The sequence below is a fragment of the Aspergillus nidulans genome, chromosome VI, assembly GCF_000011425.1.
Source record: "Aspergillus nidulans FGSC A4 chromosome VI".
Lineage (NCBI taxonomy): Eukaryota > Fungi > Ascomycota > Eurotiomycetes > Eurotiales > Aspergillaceae > Aspergillus > Aspergillus nidulans.
The window spans coordinates 219,823-239,912 of NC_066262.1; the positions used below are offsets into that span (position 1 = coordinate 219,823).

Below are 20,090 nucleotides of genomic sequence, written 5' to 3' on the forward strand. Positions count from 1 at the left end.
GCACCCAGTGAGCACACAGTGGGCGGAACGGGCTAAGCCCTAACAAGTCACTGAGCTCTGAAACAACCCAACCACAACATCTTACTAAGTCCTCTCAAGAATGAGGTTTCACCTCATCGATTCTCAGTCTCGGTCGTTGAGATTCCCGTTCCGAGAATTTCGATCGGCGGCTAAAGAATGGGTCGCCGGTCGGTCCCAATTCCGGGGCCCAATTCCCAATACAATCGCTGGGTCGGAGATGAAAATTGTGGGAATGGGATAATGATGTGGATTGTGGAATTGGTGCCAGGTGTCCGCGATGATCTTACCTGACCTGATTCTGAATGCCTTGCACATGCTTCACCTTACTCGGTCGACAAGTGCGCGTACATATCCCCTGTCGATCTCAGTGTTGGATCATCATTCAGCACTAGGCAGTGAGCACTCGAGGAGAACTCCTCTCTTGACTTCGATACGAAGATAGTCAAGTGATGAGTCTTCAATACATATGAAGGATCTACTCCGTAGGGTGTGTGGTTTACCTAATATTTCAAGGACGTCAGTGCTCTTGCCCTATAGGAAATGAGGATTAGGATATATCTCGGGCCCTCTTCGGGATCTGGGCGGCCGGAATGGAATATGCTTTGGGTTAGAATCGTGTATCTTATATTGAGGCCTCCATCTGCATCTCCATTTTCACCTAACTCTCTATCTATTCTGCATTCTTTCCGAGCCGTGCATATCTAGCGCTTAAACGGGCTCAATGTCGGATGCGATGTAGAGTACCATATTCCGACCTCAGTGATAAGTGGCGGAGATGCGGTCAGGCGGCCGTCATCTTCTTCAGATTCTCCATGTAAATTTCTGACTTTCGGTGATATCCATCTGTGAAATCCTTCAGATAATAAGTTCGGAGTACTACAGTGGAAGAAAACTTCAAACCCGTTCAGTAATGAGGTTCACTGGCCATTTGATATATCGGCTGCTCCGTACGCTGGTCCACTTTGATGCAGCGGCAGCCGTCCGTACATATCCACCATCCATCTACGGAGTACCCACCGTCCATCTTACAGAGAATGTCTTACAGAGAATGGTCCTGAGTCGAGCTCTCGGGCACGGATTCTGCCTAAATTCCAGCTCTTGTATATCCCTATATCTAATGCGTGTGCTGCATCGATCAGCAATCGGGCGGATCACGTGCCACGTGATTGACAGGTCACAAGTCGAGCTTGAAGATGATCCCACGCCTGACAGGAACAGGTTCCAAGTTGCCTTAAGTTTGCCTCGACAAGGAACATCGCATCGAGTCATTGACTGCGCCGTTCGCGTAGCAATTCCGGAACCCGTTAGGTACTACGAATGTAGCATTATTAAGATGAAAGAAAAAACTACGACTGTGTGATGTCATGGCCACTCGCTTAGTTAAATGAGCCCCACCAGACCGAGTTGGGATTGGCCGCTCTTGGCGCCAGTGCCGGGACACCTGCCGTTTCCGGAGAGTGCATTGCGACGGTTTCAAGATTGGGGACAAAGACTGGCGTGAAAGTGAAGGATCCGTGGGTAGGATTATGAGGGACGACTACTAAGAGTTGGCCAAGATTCTTGTTCGGACGTCGAACCAACCTAGGACGCGGACTGAGCGCGGTCATTGGATGCGGGGTGAACCCCAGGAAACCCAGAGACCAGGGCGCTCAGCAGCAGGGGCAGCCAGGACAGGACTCGACCGTCGAGGCTTTGTCCACGGTCATGTGCAGCGCCATGTGCGCCACAGTGCCGCTGAGGGTACATGCGAAAGGGTAGGTTAAATAGACGGTACAGCGATTAGTAATCGGCGCCCCACCGGAAGCACTCATCGAGTCAGCCTCAGGCCCCCAGCACGCTCCGCCGAAAGCGGTAACCCTCGGCTAACCTACTTGATGGCCTGATCTGGTGCACACTTGGCCCCCGAACCGGGCTCAACATCCGACAAACAGCCGGGGACGTAGACGGGTCACGGCGGGGGATAAGATTTCAGGCGCCCGCGCCATCGCGGATTAGGCGGTTCGTTTTTTCCCCATTAAAATCACTGATTGGGACAGAGAATACGTAGAAAAGCGAAATAAATGCGAAATAAATGCAACTAAAAGCAATCCAACCACACGTAAGTGCCTGACAGGTTATGGGGCTCTCGGGGGCTCTCCATTGTTGTACTGCTAAGTCTCCGTCGGGAAGAGCCGGCGTTGTAACACTGCCATACGGGGTATTCTGTACAGAGGCGTCGTCGGACTGCGAGCGCGAACCCGATCCTTCTCGGGGGCAACACTGTCCAGCGTGACGGCATTGATCGGCGGCGCAAAGACGCCTCTCTGGCCGTAGTGGTTGCCGCGAAGCAGCACGAAGGATTGTAGCGACAAGTAAGTGGTGGACGTTGACGCAGGTCAAGAGACTTGGCTGTTGAGACGCAACCGCTGAGGAAAAAGTGTGCGATGCTTATGTGGAGAGCACGGGGGGATGATACGGGGGAACGGATCTGATTCGCTTGGCCGTCGTCAGCGGCGCCGGCAACGGAAATGTCGTCGACGGTGCGTGTGTGTGCGTGTGAGCCAGAGGACGACGGAGCAGTGTCGGGGTACGGAGTAGAGTAGCAATGGTGGCTTCGGGGGAGTTGCCACTAGCGAGCGCCTCTTGGCGCTAGACCATGGTGGGTTAGCCAAGTCGCCAGAGTTGCCCCTTGCGGGCTGTGGGGCCCGACACTGTCTTTACTCGCGGGGGCAGCTAAGATTGGCTGCAATGGGGGGCCCCCGGGGTCGCGGTCTTTGTTTGCTCTGTTATATAAGGCTGTCGATTACTCCCCTCGAGGGTCCATTCTTTTTCCTTTTCTACTTGTGCATTTCTCTTCGTGTCGTCTGTCCCTGGTTTCATCTTGTCTGTAGCGCATTCGCATACTGTCAAGATGTGGACAAACACTTCCGGTCTTCGGGGCAAGTCCCTGCACTTGTTTATCACCTTCACAGCCGTCATGGGTTTCTCGCTCTTCGGCTACAACCAGGGTATGATGTCTGGTATCATCGCTGGAACTGAGTTCGTCGGTGAATTCGAGGCGCTCAAGATGCCTACGGATTATACCGACGCCGAGTACCGACACATCAACGTCCTGCGTGGTGCAGTCACTGCTTGCTACGAAATCGGTTGTTTCTTTGGCGCGCTCGTTTCTATGTTTTATGGTGAGAGAGTCGGTCGTACTCGCGTCATCATCAGCGGCGCGACCATCCTCATTATCGGTGCCGTCATCTCGTGCGCCGGCTTCGGCCCGCACTGGGGTCTGGGGCAGTTCGTTGTCGGCCGTGTCGTCTCCGGAATCGGTAACGGTCTCAACACCGCGACCATCCCTGTCTGGCAGTCCGAGTGTTCCGCCTCGCACAACCGTGGTCTTCTCGTCTGCTTCGAGGGTGCCATGATCGCCGTCGGTACCCTGATCGCTTACTGGGTCGTCTTCGGTCTGTCCTACGTCGACCAGTCGGTGCAGTGGCGGTTCCCCGTCGCTCTCCAGGTCCTGTTCGCGCTCATCGTCGTCACCGGTGCCATCCTCCTCCCTGACTCCCCTCGTTGGTTCATCATGCGCGGCTACGACTCTGAGGCCATCGAGGTCCTCGCGAAGCTCAAGAACGACTCGCCCGACTCGGAAGCCGTGCTTGCCGACTACAACTTCATGAAGGCGGATGTCGAGATGACCAAGACCAGCCAGGCCGGTTTCAAGGTCCTCTTCACTTTCGGCAAGACTCAGGAGTTCCAGCGCTGCATGCTCGGCTGCGCCGGCCAGTTCTTCCAGCAGTTCACCGGCTGCAATGCTGCCATCTACTACTCAACCCTGCTCTTCGAGGAGAACCTGCACTTGGAACACCGTCTCGCTCTTACCATGGGTGGTGTCTTCGCGACCGTCTACGCCCTCGCCACTATCCCGTCGTTCTTCATGATCGAGAAGGTCGGCCGTCGCAAGCTCTTCCTCATCGGTTTCCTCGGCCAGGGTCTCTCTTTCATCATCACCATGGCCTGTTTGATCAAGGATAACGAGGAGAACTCCAAGGGTGCCATCGTCGGTATCTTCCTCTTCATCGTCTTCTTCGCCTTCACCCTCCTGCCGCTCCCCTGGATCTACCCTCCCGAGATCAACCCTCTCCGTACCCGTACCGCCGGTGCCTCCGCCTCCACTTGCACCAACTGGATCACCAACTTTGCGGTCGTTATGTTCACTCCTCTCTTCGCTGCCACTTCTCCCTGGGGTGTGTATCTCTTCTTCGCTCTCATCAACTTCATCGGTGTTCCCGTCGCGTACTTCTTCTTTGTCGAGACCGCTGGCCGTGAGCTGGAGGAAATTGACATCATCTACGCCAAGGCCCACGTCGAGAAGCGCATGCCTTTCCGCGTCGCCAACGACATGCCCAAGCTCTCTCTCGCCGAGATCAACCAGCAGGCCCGTGAGCTCGGTCTCGACACCAACTCCGATTCTCATCACCAGGTTGCTGAGCTTGGTCTCAGCAGCGACAACAGCAGCAATGAGAAGCAGGAGCAGCATGAGAAGCAGTAAGCTTCTCAGTCGCCGTTTTCCGGTCAGGCTTGCCTGACCATTCCATCGGTTGACCCGAGCCGTGTCCTGCATAAGGGAAAAAAAAAAAAAGAAAAACATAAACACTGCTGCTGACACGGCAACACTACATTTAATTTAAATCGTCTTGTTGTTTCGCAGCATAGAGTGCTTGAGATAGATTCCCTGGTGTGTTCTGTTTTGTACATTTCATCTGTTCAGTGAGGCTGGCCATGACCTTCCATTCTCACGCTCGCGATGCGATGCACTGCAATGCGAGCCGCGTGATCTCTGGGATATTTGTGAATTGGAACATGTGGTGAGCTATGATGTTCTTGATGTTATGATTATACCCTGGTAGATAGATATGTCTATACCATTTGTTTCTCTGGTCATCGCTTCCCTGTAGTTTCTCCCCTGTAGTTTCCATTGTATTCCTTCAATGTAACCATCTACTTAGAGCAAACGGAGTAATCCCACTCGACCCCACTGGTCCATGACCGGTTCATTTTACAGGCATCTGACAAGTTAGTCTGAACTCAAGATCAGAATCGAGATCGAGACATTGCAGACAAAACACGAATATGAACCTGGCGATCGTCTATATTACGGCTGGACTAGTGATTAGCACCAGTCTGCCTTGCAAGAAGATATTCAGAAAAAAAAAATTCATACTTCCTATGCTAATACTCTCTTTTTGATTGCCGATCCATACAATAGTTTGCCGTGTCTTCAGCAGAAAGCAGCCCGGCACAAATATATATATCTCCACTCAACCACTAAATCCCTACACCTTGAATCTAAGGAGCAGCGAAACTAGAGGCACTTTGAATCGATAGCTCAGTGTAGTATTGGATTATTTTCCCAATTTTCGGGGTTTGTCACGACTATAGTCTATTCAAGCAATAATATTGGTTTTAAGCTTTTCCTGCAGCAAGGGGCTCGATGGGCCCACGATGTTTCATATCCTCCCTCGATCACCCGCGTGTTTCCGATCTTACAGTGTAAGAGTAAAGTTGTTCCTGGCGCATGTGAAAGCCGACCACAGGGACGCTCACGTGAAACTGGGCAGTGGGCCGCGGCCCAGGGTCTCAGAGAGTCAATTTAATTAACTTTTATCTAACTTTTATCTAAGTTTTATTTCTGCAGGCTTGTGATGCTTGACGTCTTTATGATGATAATAGCGTATTGCATTATTACAGACCTTGAAATTCACGAATCATCTCAGGCGACTTAAGGGCAAGATATCTAGGTAGAAACCTGCTTGTGGCCGGTTTCCGGGTCCCGCGGACCCTGTGGGAAGAGATGGATGGTCTCTCATTGGGTGGCCGGAATGGCCTGCCTATCTAAACAACTAGCTTACTAAATAATGACTAATCGAGGTCGAACCTCAGGGGCAGGCGGTACTGAAGGGCAGTATGCCCCGACAGACCCCGACCACCGGATCTCCACGTGATTACAGGGACCGCATATATGCCCGGAAATTCAGGCATAAAAGGTATCTCCACTGTAGCCTGGCAGGCACCAGTGGAGTCGATAGTCTATCTAAACCTACTCTACGGAGAATTGACTTACTCTATATCCCAATATCTATGTTTGCACGAGATCTTGAGAAAGAAACAAAGACAAATACATTTTTTCGCGCAAAATGTCCCAACCGACTCTTCACCCACCCGATTTCACCACCTACCACGACCAATCCCAATCGCCGCTATTTTCAACCCTCCCACCAGAGATTCGCACCGAGATATTTAAATATACTCTCAGCCCAATTGAAGACAAGACCAAGCTCTATGCAAAAGAGACATATTGGGCCCGACCAGGCTACAGCGCCCCACATAAGACATACACCGAGCTGCTGCGCACATGTAAACTCGTCTACGCCGAAAGCTGGTTCATGCCCTTTGCACTGGCCGAGCATTCGTTCTATATTGTCGCCCGCGATCGAGCGCCTAGTACGCGGGCTAACTGGCGGTGGGAGAAGGAACAGATGGAGGGATGGTTGAAAGTTCTGAATGATATTCATAGAGAGGGTCAGGACCAGGGCCAAGGCCATGACGGGAGAAAAGTGGAAGTGGGCGACGTGCGTGTGTTTGCTCAATTGTACCTCCTCGAACCGGGCATGCTGCTGCAGAGCGTCCTCGATACAGAACATCTACTCCCAAAACGGGTCCATCTTACGCTCCGGTACACGGACTTCTGGTATTGGGAACATAATCGGCCGCTGTATATCGGCGGGAAGTGGGTAAGGAGGGTTCGGTTCCCGGAGAGCGTGAAGGCGTTCGCGGTTGACTTCGAGAGCCTGGAGCGGAGGAAAGGTGAGGTCGACATTCTGGTTTCGCAAGCGGTTGAGAAGTGGGTGTTCAGACGAAAAGACGGGCGAACTCTCGCAGCTAAGTCAGCGGAGTTGGCCACGACAAAATGGACTGGGAGTTCGATGTTTGGAGGGGAACGGTGGATTCGCGATGAAGTGAGGCCTGGAGAGCTAGATTATTATGTTGTTACGGCGACGTGGAAACTGCAGCCTCCGTCTGCCGCGGATTCTGCGAGCGAAGAGGAGAAGAATGACATGACTGTACGGGTTCCGGATGGTTACCGCCAGCTGCCCCCTTCATTCACCGGCCAAATTAGCATCAGCCGGGGAGAGATGGAAAGAGCGCGCGTGGAGATGGACACGCCGGCTGAGCAGGCCGTAAATGCGATCATGGAGGCTATGGAGGAGTAGGGGACGGAACATCAGTCGCGTCCGCGTTGGAGGAGACAAGGCCCCTAATCGCGTCTTTGGTACGTGGTGTATGAGAATGAAAAGTAGGACGAATGTGATGTGCATTATCTTATGACATATGCTGATGGGGATCGCAGACGGTTCACCTGCCTGCCGTGGGATATACAAAGCTGGCGCAGACTGATAACTTCTTTATAACCCGCACAGTGGAGTGGAGGGATGCAGAATGACCGAAAAGCAGACACGTTGTCTACAGGGCACAGACATTGATATTGACTCCTTATTTTTGGTATTCCATGAAGCAGCTACCTATTAAATCTCGGCGCGGACGTACACATCGGCAGACCGTCGATTCGCACCCTGGACAATCCCCAGGTACGCTGCCTTTCACACTTATATACACAGCTGATTGCCTACACCACCGCCCAACAAGCCTTCTGCCTGCGTCGCCTCAGCCGGAAAAGATCGTTCATCTGCCTAGGCTTCAAGCGAAGCCTCCACCATGACCCTCAATCCCTGCTCGATTGCCTCCTCATTCCGCCAGCCTGACCAAGTGTGATCGAGTATCCCCCAGGTATCGTCATAGTCCTGGCCTCCGGAGCGAATATAGTAACTCCCACTAATGGTCCAAACCATCCAGCCGGCCTGCTGCTGGGGAATCCACTCCCTAATACACGAAGCATAGACACTCTGCCATGTCGTTTCATCCTGCGCGAAACCGAACTCCGTCAGGACGACGGGCATGATGTTAACGATGTCGGAACTGTTCGTATCGAGCGCCTTGAACCCCCCGTTCCAGAGGGCGCCGGAGAGATTGGCACAGCTCGATGCGCCTGTATCGTAGTTGTGCAACTCCAGCACCAGTTTATCAGCGTAACTGAAATCTTCAAGGTAGAATCTCGTCCCCTCACCCAGATCGCTCCCAGTCGGGATCGGCGCAAGAGTTGTATCGTAGTTCAGGCCCGAGAGAAAGATCAACGCGTCCGGATTCGCAGCGTTCACCAGGTCTGCCGCTTCAGTCATTTGGCTATACCACGTTTCCCAGTTGTACGGATAACTGGGGTTTGCGCTGGCCGGCTGTCGCAGTTCATTTCGCAACCCGATAGACGTGAACGTCTCCCAGGACGCCGCATGGGAGGCCATATACTGCAGCCCGCGTTTCCAGTTGTCCACATCGAAGTACGTATCCCCAAACCAGGCGTTGCCATCAGTGGTGGAGCAGCACCACATTGCTTTGGAGATATGGTTATCTAGGTGCACGTAGACATCTTGGGCTGCGCATTCAGCGGCAACGAGGTCGTACACTTGCATTCTGGTTGTCGTATTCGTGATTAATGGGTTGTTGGTTACGATCTGGTTGAAGACATCCGTTCCATTCGTAACGCCCAGAGCCTTGATAAGCGAGGCTAGGACTGTAGTATCGCCATCATTGGCGTAGATATCATCGACGAGTTCAATGGGGAACGTTAGGCGGATCACATTCATCCCGATAGACTTAATCTTTGATATTGTCGAGGCAACCGAGGCATACTGCAGTCCTTCGGGAATCATGGCCTCACCGGCGCCGGGCCAGTTTACGCCCGCGAATGTTACGCGCGCACCGGTAGAGTCGAGGATCCAGCGGCCAGAAACGGTGAGGGGGGTATTGAGGGCGGCATTTATGAGGCCGGGGGTATTTAGGATGCCGACGAGGAGGCTAATGAGGCCGGGTCTCATAGTGAATATGGATTGTGGAGCACTGATCAGGTAGAGGAGTAGGGTATGGCAATCCAGTCAATTCGGGCCTGCAATAGAAGAGCATGTCTTTACTTATTTATACTTGGACTGAGAGCAGGACGATTGTCTGGGGGGATTGCGCAGCAGCAACATTGTTGCGCTGACGTTGATTCCCATCACCCCTGCAGAATGAGCAAGGATGCTACTAAAGCTGAATCTGTTAGTATATCTCTCTGCAGAATGCATCGCATGACATGCTCTTCTATCCGATATCCCCGACTAGCTAGGGCACGCGGGCTTGGATGTGGAGTAAGACCTCGGGAGAAGCGGAGAATTACCATTCAGGGCAGGTGGACTAAGTACGTAGTCTGTATGGCAAAGTGATTGAATAAGACATCAATGCGGGGTTGTATGTAGATCTTATTGCGTATTTTTATTCCCAATTTCTCCATCGAGTACAGCGGTTGAGTCTTGTAGATGCCGGGGAGCGGGGTTCGCTAGGCACGTATCAGGAGTCCTGAGGAACACCCGTCTGAATATTCAAGCTATATCATGTATTACTTGATTGAGGTTGATCCGGTGAGTCATGGCTCCTCATTCCAAGCCAAATCAGTACGCTCTTCGACACCAACTCGCTGTTGCGATTTCAAGGGCCCAGGCTAGGCTTTCTCGCCGCAGACTTCCAGTCTAGCGCTTTCCACACCTACCCAAAGTAGTCCAGATCGTTATGAGGACTACACCATATTTGGCAGCAGATACTCAACTTGGAATTTGGTTGGACAGCTGCGGCGTCGCCAGATAGACCTGGGTTCATGCTCTGATCCTCCACCTATGTCCCTCCACCTATGTCTCTTCGCTTGACCTGGAACCACAGAACGTTTTGTTTTACCTGCTCTAAGTGAGATGCTGGTGGTGAGAAGGGCACAGACATGGACGGGAAGGTGAATATTGACAGTCTGAGAGGTAACCCGGATAATTTGCTCAGATGGTACTCCTGCCCTAGGACAAGACTGTAATCGATCTAGCTGGCGGAGGAACGGAGTGAGCCGATACGCAGCGATTCTTAAGGGAATCGTGAAGTCGCCGCCAAACAAATCGATGGGTTGATCCAAGGAAAGATCTGCTGGCCGCGACTGAACCTGCCTGCTCGTGGTGTGCAGCAAACACTGTATCTGTCTAACTGTGTTTGTGGATGAGGCTTTCTGCCCAGAATACTCCCTTGTGGGCTCGTGCTGCGGCGTGCTTGGGCGGTTTGAGTGGTGGGCGCAGTATCTTGCAGGGAAGGCAATACTCTCATTCAGAACTGTCGCGGCTGAGGACTCGCAGATCACCGATCAGGTTGAAGATTCTTTCTGTGCTTCGCCCAGGCTGAGGGCCCTAGTGTGTGGAGAGCAGCTTGCAGGACAAAGCCAGGCATACTTTGGCTGCTTGAGGTGTGCGCAACAATCCCATTAAGATTTCTTGGGGCAGATCAAATATCCCCGTGCTGAGATTCGAATTGGCTGTGGTATCAATGTTGAAATGATGGAGGTAACTTGATTTGGATTTGGGCTTTGTTGCTCGTTTAGGGCTTCGTGTTATCTGGCTGCGTCGAGCGCAATCACTAGTGTAGTGCCGGGCTGGATGCGATTAAATTGTCATACTGATGGCATATTGCCGAGATAGTCAACCCTGGAGGAATAGAAAGAAAGGGACGATGGCCCTTTCTATTGTAGCCAGTTCGTAGGCGCTATCAGCTGGTGGCTAACTCTGACTCACATTGAGGGTCGACCACAAGCTATCTTCAACGCTATGCCAATATCAAAGACGTGAGTATAAGTAGCATACTGATATGGAATAGCCCGGTGATAATCTGGTGACGAGCAGAGAAATTATACGTTGTTGGCGACTTCAACTCGGCGCTCAGTTAGGGCTCGGCGACAGAGATGCCTGTATGCTTGGATCACTAGGAAAGATCCTGGGATGTCAGAGCCGTAAGGCTCAGAGTATCGTCTGTTACTAACCCAGCAATTGCAGGGTCACTGGAGGAGCCAACTTTGAAGAAGCATTGCCTTGGCAGGAGAGAGATTGGTGCATCTGAGATGGGGCTGAGGGACCATAGATCATCTTTTGACTTGAGGAGGGGGGAATTTTATTCATGGAAAAAGCTCTCTACCAAACTTGCTGCACTTGCTTGTTGAACCTTTTCGTCCGACGTGTTCTCATTCGCGGTGCTCGTCTGACGTGCATACAAGCTGCAAACTATTGGAGATGATCGACGGCTGGAGGAAGGGATGAGCAGCATATAAGAAAGCGATTCGTTCTCAGAATGCAAACATGCTATCATACTGCATGATTGTCTGTGAGAAAAAGCCCATCAGCACGCCTTGTTCCGGACAACGCCGGTTTCCAGATCATCCAAGGGGTGCCTGTTTGAGTCATCCATTGCTTGAGTCACAGCTGCTGTCTTGATTCAACTTTCTCTTTGAAATACCCTCTCCGTGCCGCGCTGTTATATGTTGATTGATTCGTACCATGACTGTGTCCGAAGAGTCGTCCTTGCTGGGCCCTGCAAGGGATGAAGAAACGGGCGAGCACTCCAATTCAAGGGAAGGATCTGACAGCCTTGTCATCTATGCCGCATTTCTAGGTAATCAGACTCAGTCCTCTTTAGGGAAAGCTGGTTCACCATCCACAGGGGTCTTCATTGCAAGCGCCGATGAGTTGCTCGTCATCTCCACCTACAGCGCAATCGCATCGCAGTTCCACCGTCTGTCCGAAGGGTCGTGGCTCTTGCTCGCATATAACTTTGGGTACTGCATCTCGCTGCCAGTGGTGAGTACTCCTCCGAAGTAAACGGGCGGAGGCTTACTTTTCCCAGTTCAGCAACCTAGGAGACCGATATGGTCGCAAACGGGTTCTGGTCGGCTCCTCTTTAGTTTTTGCAGTTAGCTGCCTTGCCTGGTATGTATTTTTCTAGAGCATGGTTGTAATACCGTCTTGATTGATAAATGTCTAGTGGTGCGAGTTTGTCCATCCTGCAACTCGTCCTGTCAAGGGTCCTGGCTGGGACCAGCGGCGCAGGTATCCTAGTCATGGCCTCGGTCATTATCACTGGTAGTTTACTTTGCGTGCTCTACCTGCAGAGTTTGGGAAGCTTACAGTTGGCATTAGACATGACTCCCGTGGACGAGGTCGCGCTGTACCGTGGCTATCAAAATGTGGTCAATATCGCCGGACGCAGCCTTGGGGGTCCCATTGGAGGGTTTCTGGCTGACACTGTTGGATGGCGATGGTCCCTTCCCTAGCTAACCTCTACCTGGAAAAGGGTTCTGACTTAGTTCGCAGGTCATTCTTCGGCCAGGTACCGATCGTCATTTGCTGCGCGCTCTTCTGCGTTTACCGGCTACCTTCTTATCTCAACGAGACAGAGGCGAAAGGCGAGTCTGCAGAAGAGCCAGCACCTGCCAGCGGACCCTCAGGTATCCGCGATCTAGACTTTGCAGGTCTCTTCACATTCGCCGGGACAGTTCTCCTCCTACTCTTCCTCCTCCGCGCACTAGGAGCCCAGAATAAAGGCATGTTCTTCCAGACATCTTTGCTTGCATTCGCCTTCATAAGCGGCTGCACAATTTTTATCGTTATCGAGCTATTCTGGGCGGCAAACCCACTGGTTCCAATGCGCCTCTTTTCAAAACCGATAGGCGTCTACTTTCTTTGCCAGACTTTATTAATGGCTGGTCGGTTTTCCGTACGTCCACTGCTCGCCCCTTCACGTTCGTCAACGTATAGACGATAACTTTTGGGATGCAACCCAGTTCTACAGCAATTTAGTACCGTATTCTCAAGCGTACCCAAAATACAAGCGACTTTGTCGCATCTCTCGCACTCGTAATTAGTGCCCTCGGTGTAGCCGTCGGCGGCGTCGTCTGCGGACTGGTTATCAAACGGTACCTTCCATGCGGATACTTGTTGCCAGAAGCTAATAGAGTGTTCACAGCACGAAACGCAGCAAATCCATAACTCTCTTCGCCCTGGCACTAAACCTCCTTTCGCATACGCTCATATTCTTTCGATGGCGCCGGAGTCACGGGGAAACTCCTTGGCAGCATATGCAGGACGGCGTCTACCTCTTCGTCACGGGTATGGCACCAGGCATGCTGTTCCCAGCATTATTCACTGCAATGGCCTCTGTCGCACCGGAGGGGGAACTACACAGTTGTATCGGGACGTACTATCTCTTTCAGCAGCTGGGAATTATTATTGGACCTGCAGCTGGGGCGGCGGTTAGCCAGCCTATTTTTGAAAAAGGGCTGTGGAGGGCGCTGCATGGCGTCGAGGAGAAGAGGATGGTAAGTAGCTGATACTTTCGAGAGCGATACCGTTACTATGGAGTATGCTGATTCTATGGATGTGCAAGATCATCAATCGGATCCTGAACGATGTTCGATACGCGAACAGTCTTCCAGTATCGCTACAAACATTCGTGAGAGATTGCTATCTTGCGAGCTTCCAGTATCTACCGCGTATGTCTATCCCCCGTGTTGGCTCCATGGGTTGTTTTGCTGGTTGCGTTACTTACCATTCTATAATTATCTAGTATTTCCGGTCGTCGCTACGGCAATTATGTTTCCATTCCTGTTTGTCCTCAAGGAGCCGAGAATCGCATGAGCATGAAGGCATTACCTAGCGAACACAGGACTAGTCGGTGAGGAAAGTAGATGTTGTATCGGGCCTTGGTAATGTAGATAAGGGCGAGACAAAGTGGAATGGCTTCAAGGTAATTATACTACTCAGACACTCTGATTTACTCCTGCCCCGGCAGGCAAGTGTCAGGACTGGACTCTGGGATCCTGCTGGGTACTCTCTGCGATCTATTCTTAACACTCGTTTTCCTCCTACAAATTGTTATAGTCTGTTGCAACAAATGAATTACCCTTATCTTCGTTTCTGTAGCTCATCTTACCCTGCATAGGCATCTAGGGTTTCTTGCCCAGAACAATACAACTTCTACTACCACCATAACCACAACCATCACCAACACCACTACTGCTACAACAATTACTATTACATCATCCTTACTTCAAGATAGCCACGGTGCCAGTGCGCCTGTAGTACAACTCCTGCATAAGTTCCTCCGATTGGACCGACTGGTTCGCACCGCATCTTCGTGACTAGGTATCTAAGCCTGTAATCGGCATAACCTCCACTTGAAATCATTCTCGCTAGAAAGAAGGAACCAGAGAGGCTCTGAGAAGAGGAGCAAGGGTGACTTCTGTTGGCTTATGGGCATGGAGCGGTCAGGCGTGACGACGGACGTAGCTTGGTTTGTCGCTCGTGGGATGGCATCCTAGTCGAAACCAAGAAGGAAATCAAGTAGTAGATAGTCTTCTGCGTGCAAAATACGATGGCAAAATCGTCGAACTTATCGCTGTGGTTTTGCTGTATGGACTAGTACACACGAGATTGACCAAGCTCGAGAACCGCTGATGAAACTGTCCCCGCATAGGTGGACAGGGATCATCCTCTAATGCGTTACTCGAGAAATAAGAGGAAAGGATATATGGTGGATACAAGCCAGCAGCGTAGCCTTGATGCCCTGCATGAGAATTGGCCTTCTCAGCCCCAACGGTCCGGTAAAGGTTTCCACAAACGCAAACAGAAGTTAGGGGTTCTTGCGGCCATGCGATTTGCGGCTCTTTCTACACTGGCCTGCCTCTTACTAGTCTGGCCTTCCATGAGGGAGCTTCATTGTGTGTATATATATACATAAAGAGGCCAGCATGCAAAAATTAACCCATTCGTCCCGATCGTACTTTATCTGGAAGCCGCATTCGTTGTCGATTTACTTTGACACATACAATGTCTGCTACCTTAATGGAACCGAATGCCCTGAACCTAGTCCTATGATGGAAGGGCACTTGAAAATACCAGGATCGTGGTAGGTCTAAAGGTGATCAGGGTTGGATATCGTCGCGGCTTTGTCAGCGGTGTCATTTGTCATGAGCATGGCCATGAACATTAAAGGTAGTAAAGGCAGTTAGCAAGTAAAGACAAGTATTCAGCCAAATAAAATGAGAGTTTAAAGCTTCCAGAAGCCTTTATGGATAGAGACACATCTCTAGCCCCGGTCTATACGCGCATTCGCCGTGCGGGAACCGGATTCCGACGCTGAACGAGGAGTTTAAAACGCCAGTGGCCTCGGACAATGTCCTGGCCATCAAAGTGAAATGCCATTGTGCGCGGCCGTCGTCGGCTACGGCTTCAGCGCAAAAACATTTCACATCCCTTTCCTCCTGCATAATCCGGGATTTCATCTGTACGCGATCGTCCAGCGCGCATCGCGGAAGGGAAACTCAGCCGTAGCCGATTTTCCGCATGTCAGGATTTTCAACAACGCTTACGATTCCATTGCAGACGGGGCTGTTGATGTTCTAATCATCACTACGACGAATGATACGCATTTCCCGTTAAGCAAAGCGGCATTGGAGAGCGGAAAGCACGGTCAGTTCATGCTCGGACAAGAGACGAGAGCTGTAACTGATAGATTGTGGCGCAGTGATCGTCGAGAAACCGTTTACAACAAACTACGCTGAGGCGATAGAGCTCGCCGGTCTCGCTGAGAGAACAGGTCTCCAGCTTGCGGTTTACCACAGTGGATTCTGCTGATAATCATGATTCAGTACCATCCGCAGCTGACAAGAGCAGACAGAAGATGGGACTCAGACTTCCTGACCCTGCGCGCTCTGCTCGCTAGCCCAACCAACTTACTTGGCTCGATAGTCCGGCTTCGGTCCCATTTTGACTGCGCGCCGAACTCGCGGACGGCGATCGAATCGAAGAAGTGGCGCTTGGCTAGCGGTGTCCCGGGAGCAGGAATGCTATTTGATCTAGGAAGCCACTTGATCGACCAGGTTCTTGTTCTCTTTGGAACGCCAAAGACCGTGACGTGATTGCTGTTTGACGAGGGCAACGGCAAGGAGATTAGAGAAAAGGGATTTGTAGATAATGGTTTTTTAATAGTGTTGGGATATGAGAAAGGTCTACAAGGTAGGTTTTAAGCTCAGCCCCGGGCGGGGTACTGTTGTGCTTCTCTAACTGGTACAAGTCGAGCTGCATTCGACGCAGTACGTTGTCAGCGATAGACAGAAGAGATTTGAGGTGCTTGGGACTAAAGGCCGATGGGTCAAGTACGAGCTCGATATCCAGGAGGACCAGCTGTAGAAAGGCATTTATCCTGGCCATGAAAGCTACGGGCTGGAAGATGGGGGCAGTCAGGGTATGTTGATAAAGAGACATATAAAGAGCCCCAGTTGACGTTAATCGAAAGGTACACTCCAGGTGATTGACGGAGGGCAGATAGAGACGCAGGACTGGGGATCTATACCGGGAGGATATCAACATTTCTACGAGAATGTGCATGAGGCCATTTCCGGAAAGACGGAGCTTGCAGTCAAGCCTAGAGATGCGGAACTGGTGATGAAGTTGATAGAACTGTGTCGACAAAGCGCGGTTGAAAGAAGGACGTTGCTTGTGACCTGACGCTCATGGAGACATGGCGAAACGTAACAGAGGCCATCCAGGCCTATCAAATTGTGCGCTTTGAGATATAGTACATATACTGAGGATTAAGATCGTCCCCCACATCATAATCGTACAGAGCCGTCACCAATATTGGGGCTAAACATAAATCAATTTCCTCAATCGGTCAGAAAGTCAAGACTGCTTTCAACACTCCGATTTACACCTCAGAACATCTCGTCTGTGACTGACTTGCCCTTCTCTAGCTCATCGGCTTCCTTTCGCAGCGTGTCCGCACGGAAGCTCCGGAAGGCATTCTCAATCCGCTTCTTTCTCTCAGGATCGCCTGTTAGCGTCCGGCTTCCGCTTGCTGCACCACCAAGAAAGCCTGTGCCTCAATGTCAGTAATTTATGAACTCCAGGAGCGGAATGAAGGCTTACCGAGTTCACCACCGAGAAAGAGACCGCCCATGGAGGCGAAGAAATAGGTAACAAAGTCTCCCACCGTGCTTGGTTTGAGCAGCGGCGTGATATCAGGAATCGCCTCTGATCCATATTAGCCTCTTTGCAACTATGAATAAGAAATTGCAAGGGACAAGAAACACATACCGGTCCGTCCATCCGCAAAGACAACTTGGGTCGGCTTCTCTGCCGCGCGAAAGACATCAAAGAAGGCCTTCCTCGAAGTGCGCAAGCGGAACGCAGCGTAAAGTCCGAGGCCAATACCAACTGCTGATCCGACTGTTGTCCAGAGGGAAACGGTCTTTGCGGCGGACTTCAGCGCATCGCGGTCCGACGATGAGAGGTCATGCTGGATATGGTAGTCGGCTAGTTTGGCAAGATCGTCGCTGCGACGGATGCGGGCGGAGGGGTACATATCTGCAGTCCGGATGCTCCTTTGATAATAACTGTTGAGTTTTGAGAAACTTTAGGATAGTTTGTGAGCAGGGGGTGATTTAACATAATAGACATCAATTGAAACTTGGAAGCTGAGAGATGGTGACGTCATGGCATAATTATCGCCCTAACCCCGCTATCGTTGCCCTATTTCCTGATTGGGCTCTCGATGCGTCCGCGTCCCTGGGGTCAATTTTCTCCGGATTAGAGATCGAGATTTACATTGCGGTGCCTGGTGGTGTTGATACCTACTGGAAAACATCCTCACTCTCTGTCCTGTCCCATAATTGAATCTAGATTGCAGATTGGATTCTAGACAACAACAACTGTCTCCTTTGCTTCAGCGTTTCAGACCCCAAAACACATCACCATAGCCCACGTCGAGAAACCCTACTTAGGCAGCTCAACCGTAGTCTCGACTTCTTATCGAGCTTGGGAGTGACAGGATTGAACGTGAACGAAGCTGCAACAACACCATTGAACAAAGTGTGTCTTGTCCCCCAGCGGACTAGGGATATGTCTAGCCACTTTATTTCGCCATTTCAGTGGTGACGACCTTTGAGACTTGTACTCTTATCGTTCGCAAGGTTGTGTATATTCGTCCTGCGTTTGGGAGCATGTGTGACGTTCAGGGGCTCTGAACAGTGTGGCCAGCCTGCGACAGCGTGTACCCCGAGTAAACACCAGTATCTGAGAGATTCCTCACACTTCATGATACTAAAGCACTCATATTGGAGCCCATGGTACACAGCGGGTAAAAGCTCTCTCTGGCCCGCGACTGGTGTACTGCATGTATCGCCGCGTTTCTAAGCATATGTCTTCTTCATTCTGAGTCCTTGCAACCTGATCAGACTAGTGCTAGTGGTTACTAACAATTGGTGGATTCGGCCGACATCCATGTAACCTTTACTTGGCGAGTGGGCTGAGCTGAGCACAGAGCTTACCATGATCTCCGCACTTCTACCTCACTTTTTGTAAGTTACCTATCACTGAGTAGTCGCAAGAATGGTTGACTTCAACCTATCTCTTTCAGAGCAGCGGACTCGCTCAGCAGCGCGCGCCTTCGCAGCTGCACATCTTGCGCCCGCGAAGGAAACATACGCAACGCTTCCAACGCAAGAGGATCGTTTTCGCTCGCTTAAACCAATCTACGAGGCCGCAGTGGGAGCTGGCCTTATAAAAGGACAGATCCCCGCCGCCGTAGGTGGGGGCAGCAAGAGCCTTGTTGAAGCGGCGATACTAGTCGAGGAGTTCTATGCCGTCGAGGCATCGGCATCTCTGACGATCTTCGGGACAGGACTAGGATTGACACCGTTGGCACTGGCGTATAGGCCAGAAATAAAAGAGTTTCTGGACCCATTTCTTTCGGGAACTGGGGCGCCGTTGGCATCATTGGTCTTTTCAGAGCCCGGTGGAGTGGTATTTCCCTCTTTTTTGTATTAGCCGATCAGTGTTGAGTGAGCCATAGGCGAACTGGCTTGAGCCTGGGGCGCCGGGGTTGCAGACGACTGCGTATCGCGATGGAGATGAATGGGTGCTAAATGGGGAGAAGGTACGCGTCGGATCATAAGGTATCCGGCTATGTGTGCGACTGACTGTACTGAAGATGTGGGCCACCAGCTCTGCGGGCTGGGATTACAAGGGCCCGGACCTGAGCTGCGTTGTCTGTCGATGTGTCAATGAAGACATCGTGAAGCGGGCATTTTCTCCACGCGACGTTATCATGGTCTTGCTCGTGACTCGTAATGATATTGAGCGCAGCGGGCCAGAAAGCTTTCGGGTTGTCAAGGATATTGAGACCGCCGGGCACAAGGCGGTTTCTGGGCCGCATATCAAGGTACTGGATTTGGAACATTTCGAAATGGAGGGTACTTACTTACTTTAATAGTATACGAATATACGCGTCCCTGCAAAGAATGTCCTCTGCACTCCTGGAACTGGAGCCGAGATTATCACTCACACCTTCGAGATATCCGGTACGTTAATCTCTCCTCGAAGATTGACGCATCGTCTGAACAGAGACAGCCATGCTTGTCGGCGCCATGGGCGTAGGAATCCAGCGAGCCGTCTTCGATGCGGCACTAGCATTTTCGCGGCATACTAGAGGGGGCACAGTCCCTATCGGCCAACGTCAGTCTGTTGGCGATCTGCTGATCAACATCAAAACGCGCACTGAGACCTCGCGGTTTCTCACCTGGAAGGCAGCGCACTGTCTTATTTCAGGACCAGGAGAACATTCCGAGCGCCGCGAACACGCACTCCTGGCCAAGGTCCATTGCGCCGAAGCGGCGGTGCAGTCTTGTCTGGATGCAATCAATGCTGTTGGAGTGTACGTTCTTTCCATCTCTCCATTGACTCAAGCCCCTCCCCCTTAATAGTGCTGACTGTCATCAATAGGTCTGCGTATGATTCAGGGCTTCCCTTCCCGGACTTGCTCTCTACAGCGTTGGTTTTGCCGATCTTCGACGGCGGCAATGTTGGAATGCGCAGGCGGGCGTTGCAGGAGCTGATCATGGCGGACGGTTATCAGCCGTGGATGGCGAGCTTTGGAGCTGAATCTGGGCAGCAGTGAGCGTGTAGATTCAAGCCAACAATATGATATATTGATTCTCTCAACCATGGACAGAGGTAAAACTGACTCTGAATGAGTTGCAACTAACTGGCGAAATTAAACAGGTCCGTAAGGCCTTATCCATGAAATGGATTGTAAAC

At 51.4% G+C, this 20,090-nt stretch overlaps 7 protein-coding genes across 7 annotated transcripts, besides 2 other annotated features; 5 read left to right on the top strand and 2 right to left on the bottom strand.

Moving 5' to 3' along the window:
• Nucleotides 1-2,272: part of a sequence feature (contig 1.206 474..6924(-1)) that runs on past the window's edge.
• Nucleotides 2,273-20,090: part of a sequence feature (contig 1.169 1..351151(-1)) that runs on past the window's edge.
• Nucleotides 2,860-4,619, top strand: mfsA (glucose-inactivated glycerol proton symporter STL1). The gene has a single exon (XM_677345.2). It carries the CDS (start codon nt 2,912-2,914, stop codon nt 4,541-4,543), a length of 1,632 nt encoding a protein of 543 aa, XP_682437.1. The 5' UTR covers nt 2,860-2,911; the 3' UTR covers nt 4,544-4,619.
• ANIA_09167 (uncharacterized protein) lies at nt 6,189-7,265 on the top strand (the record flags this gene model as incomplete). Its single annotated transcript, XM_677344.1, has 1 exon — nt 6,189-7,265. One exon carries the CDS (start codon nt 6,189-6,191, stop codon nt 7,263-7,265), a length of 1,077 nt encoding a protein of 358 aa, XP_682436.1.
• ANIA_09166 (cellulase family protein) lies at nt 7,743-8,981 on the bottom strand (the record flags this gene model as incomplete). The annotated part of the gene is made up of 1 exon (XM_677343.1): nt 7,743-8,981. The coding sequence occupies one exon, from the start codon at nt 8,979-8,981 to the stop codon at nt 7,743-7,745; it is 1,239 nt and encodes a 412-aa protein (XP_682435.1).
• Nucleotides 11,496-13,631, top strand: ANIA_09165 (uncharacterized protein; the record flags this gene model as incomplete). The annotated part of the gene is made up of 8 exons (XM_677342.1): nt 11,496-11,795; nt 11,842-11,924; nt 11,980-12,255; nt 12,309-12,711; nt 12,795-12,910; nt 12,961-13,312; nt 13,381-13,486; nt 13,561-13,631. The coding sequence occupies 8 exons, from the start codon at nt 11,496-11,498 to the stop codon at nt 13,629-13,631; spliced, it is 1,707 nt and encodes a 568-aa protein (XP_682434.1).
• Nucleotides 15,191-16,184, top strand: ANIA_09164 (uncharacterized protein; the record flags this gene model as incomplete). The annotated part of the gene is made up of 4 exons (XM_677341.1): nt 15,191-15,464; nt 15,744-15,874; nt 15,984-16,010; nt 16,089-16,184. The coding sequence occupies 4 exons, from the start codon at nt 15,191-15,193 to the stop codon at nt 16,182-16,184; spliced, it is 528 nt and encodes a 175-aa protein (XP_682433.1).
• On the bottom strand, nt 16,423-17,401 carry ANIA_09163 (uncharacterized protein). Its single transcript, XM_677340.2, has 3 exons — nt 17,091-17,401; nt 16,923-17,027; nt 16,423-16,869 (listed from the first exon to the last, which is right to left on the bottom strand). The coding sequence occupies exons 1-3, from the start codon at nt 17,356-17,358 to the stop codon at nt 16,709-16,711; spliced, it is 534 nt and encodes a 177-aa protein (XP_682432.1). The 5' UTR covers nt 17,359-17,401; the 3' UTR covers nt 16,423-16,708.
• On the top strand, nt 18,324-19,994 carry ANIA_09162 (acyl-CoA dehydrogenase family protein; the record flags this gene model as incomplete). The annotated part of the gene is made up of 7 exons (XM_677339.2): nt 18,324-18,352; nt 18,383-18,797; nt 18,847-18,930; nt 18,985-19,215; nt 19,267-19,354; nt 19,398-19,707; nt 19,776-19,994. 7 exons carry the CDS (start codon nt 18,324-18,326, stop codon nt 19,948-19,950), a joined length of 1,332 nt encoding a protein of 443 aa, XP_682431.1. The 3' UTR covers nt 19,951-19,994.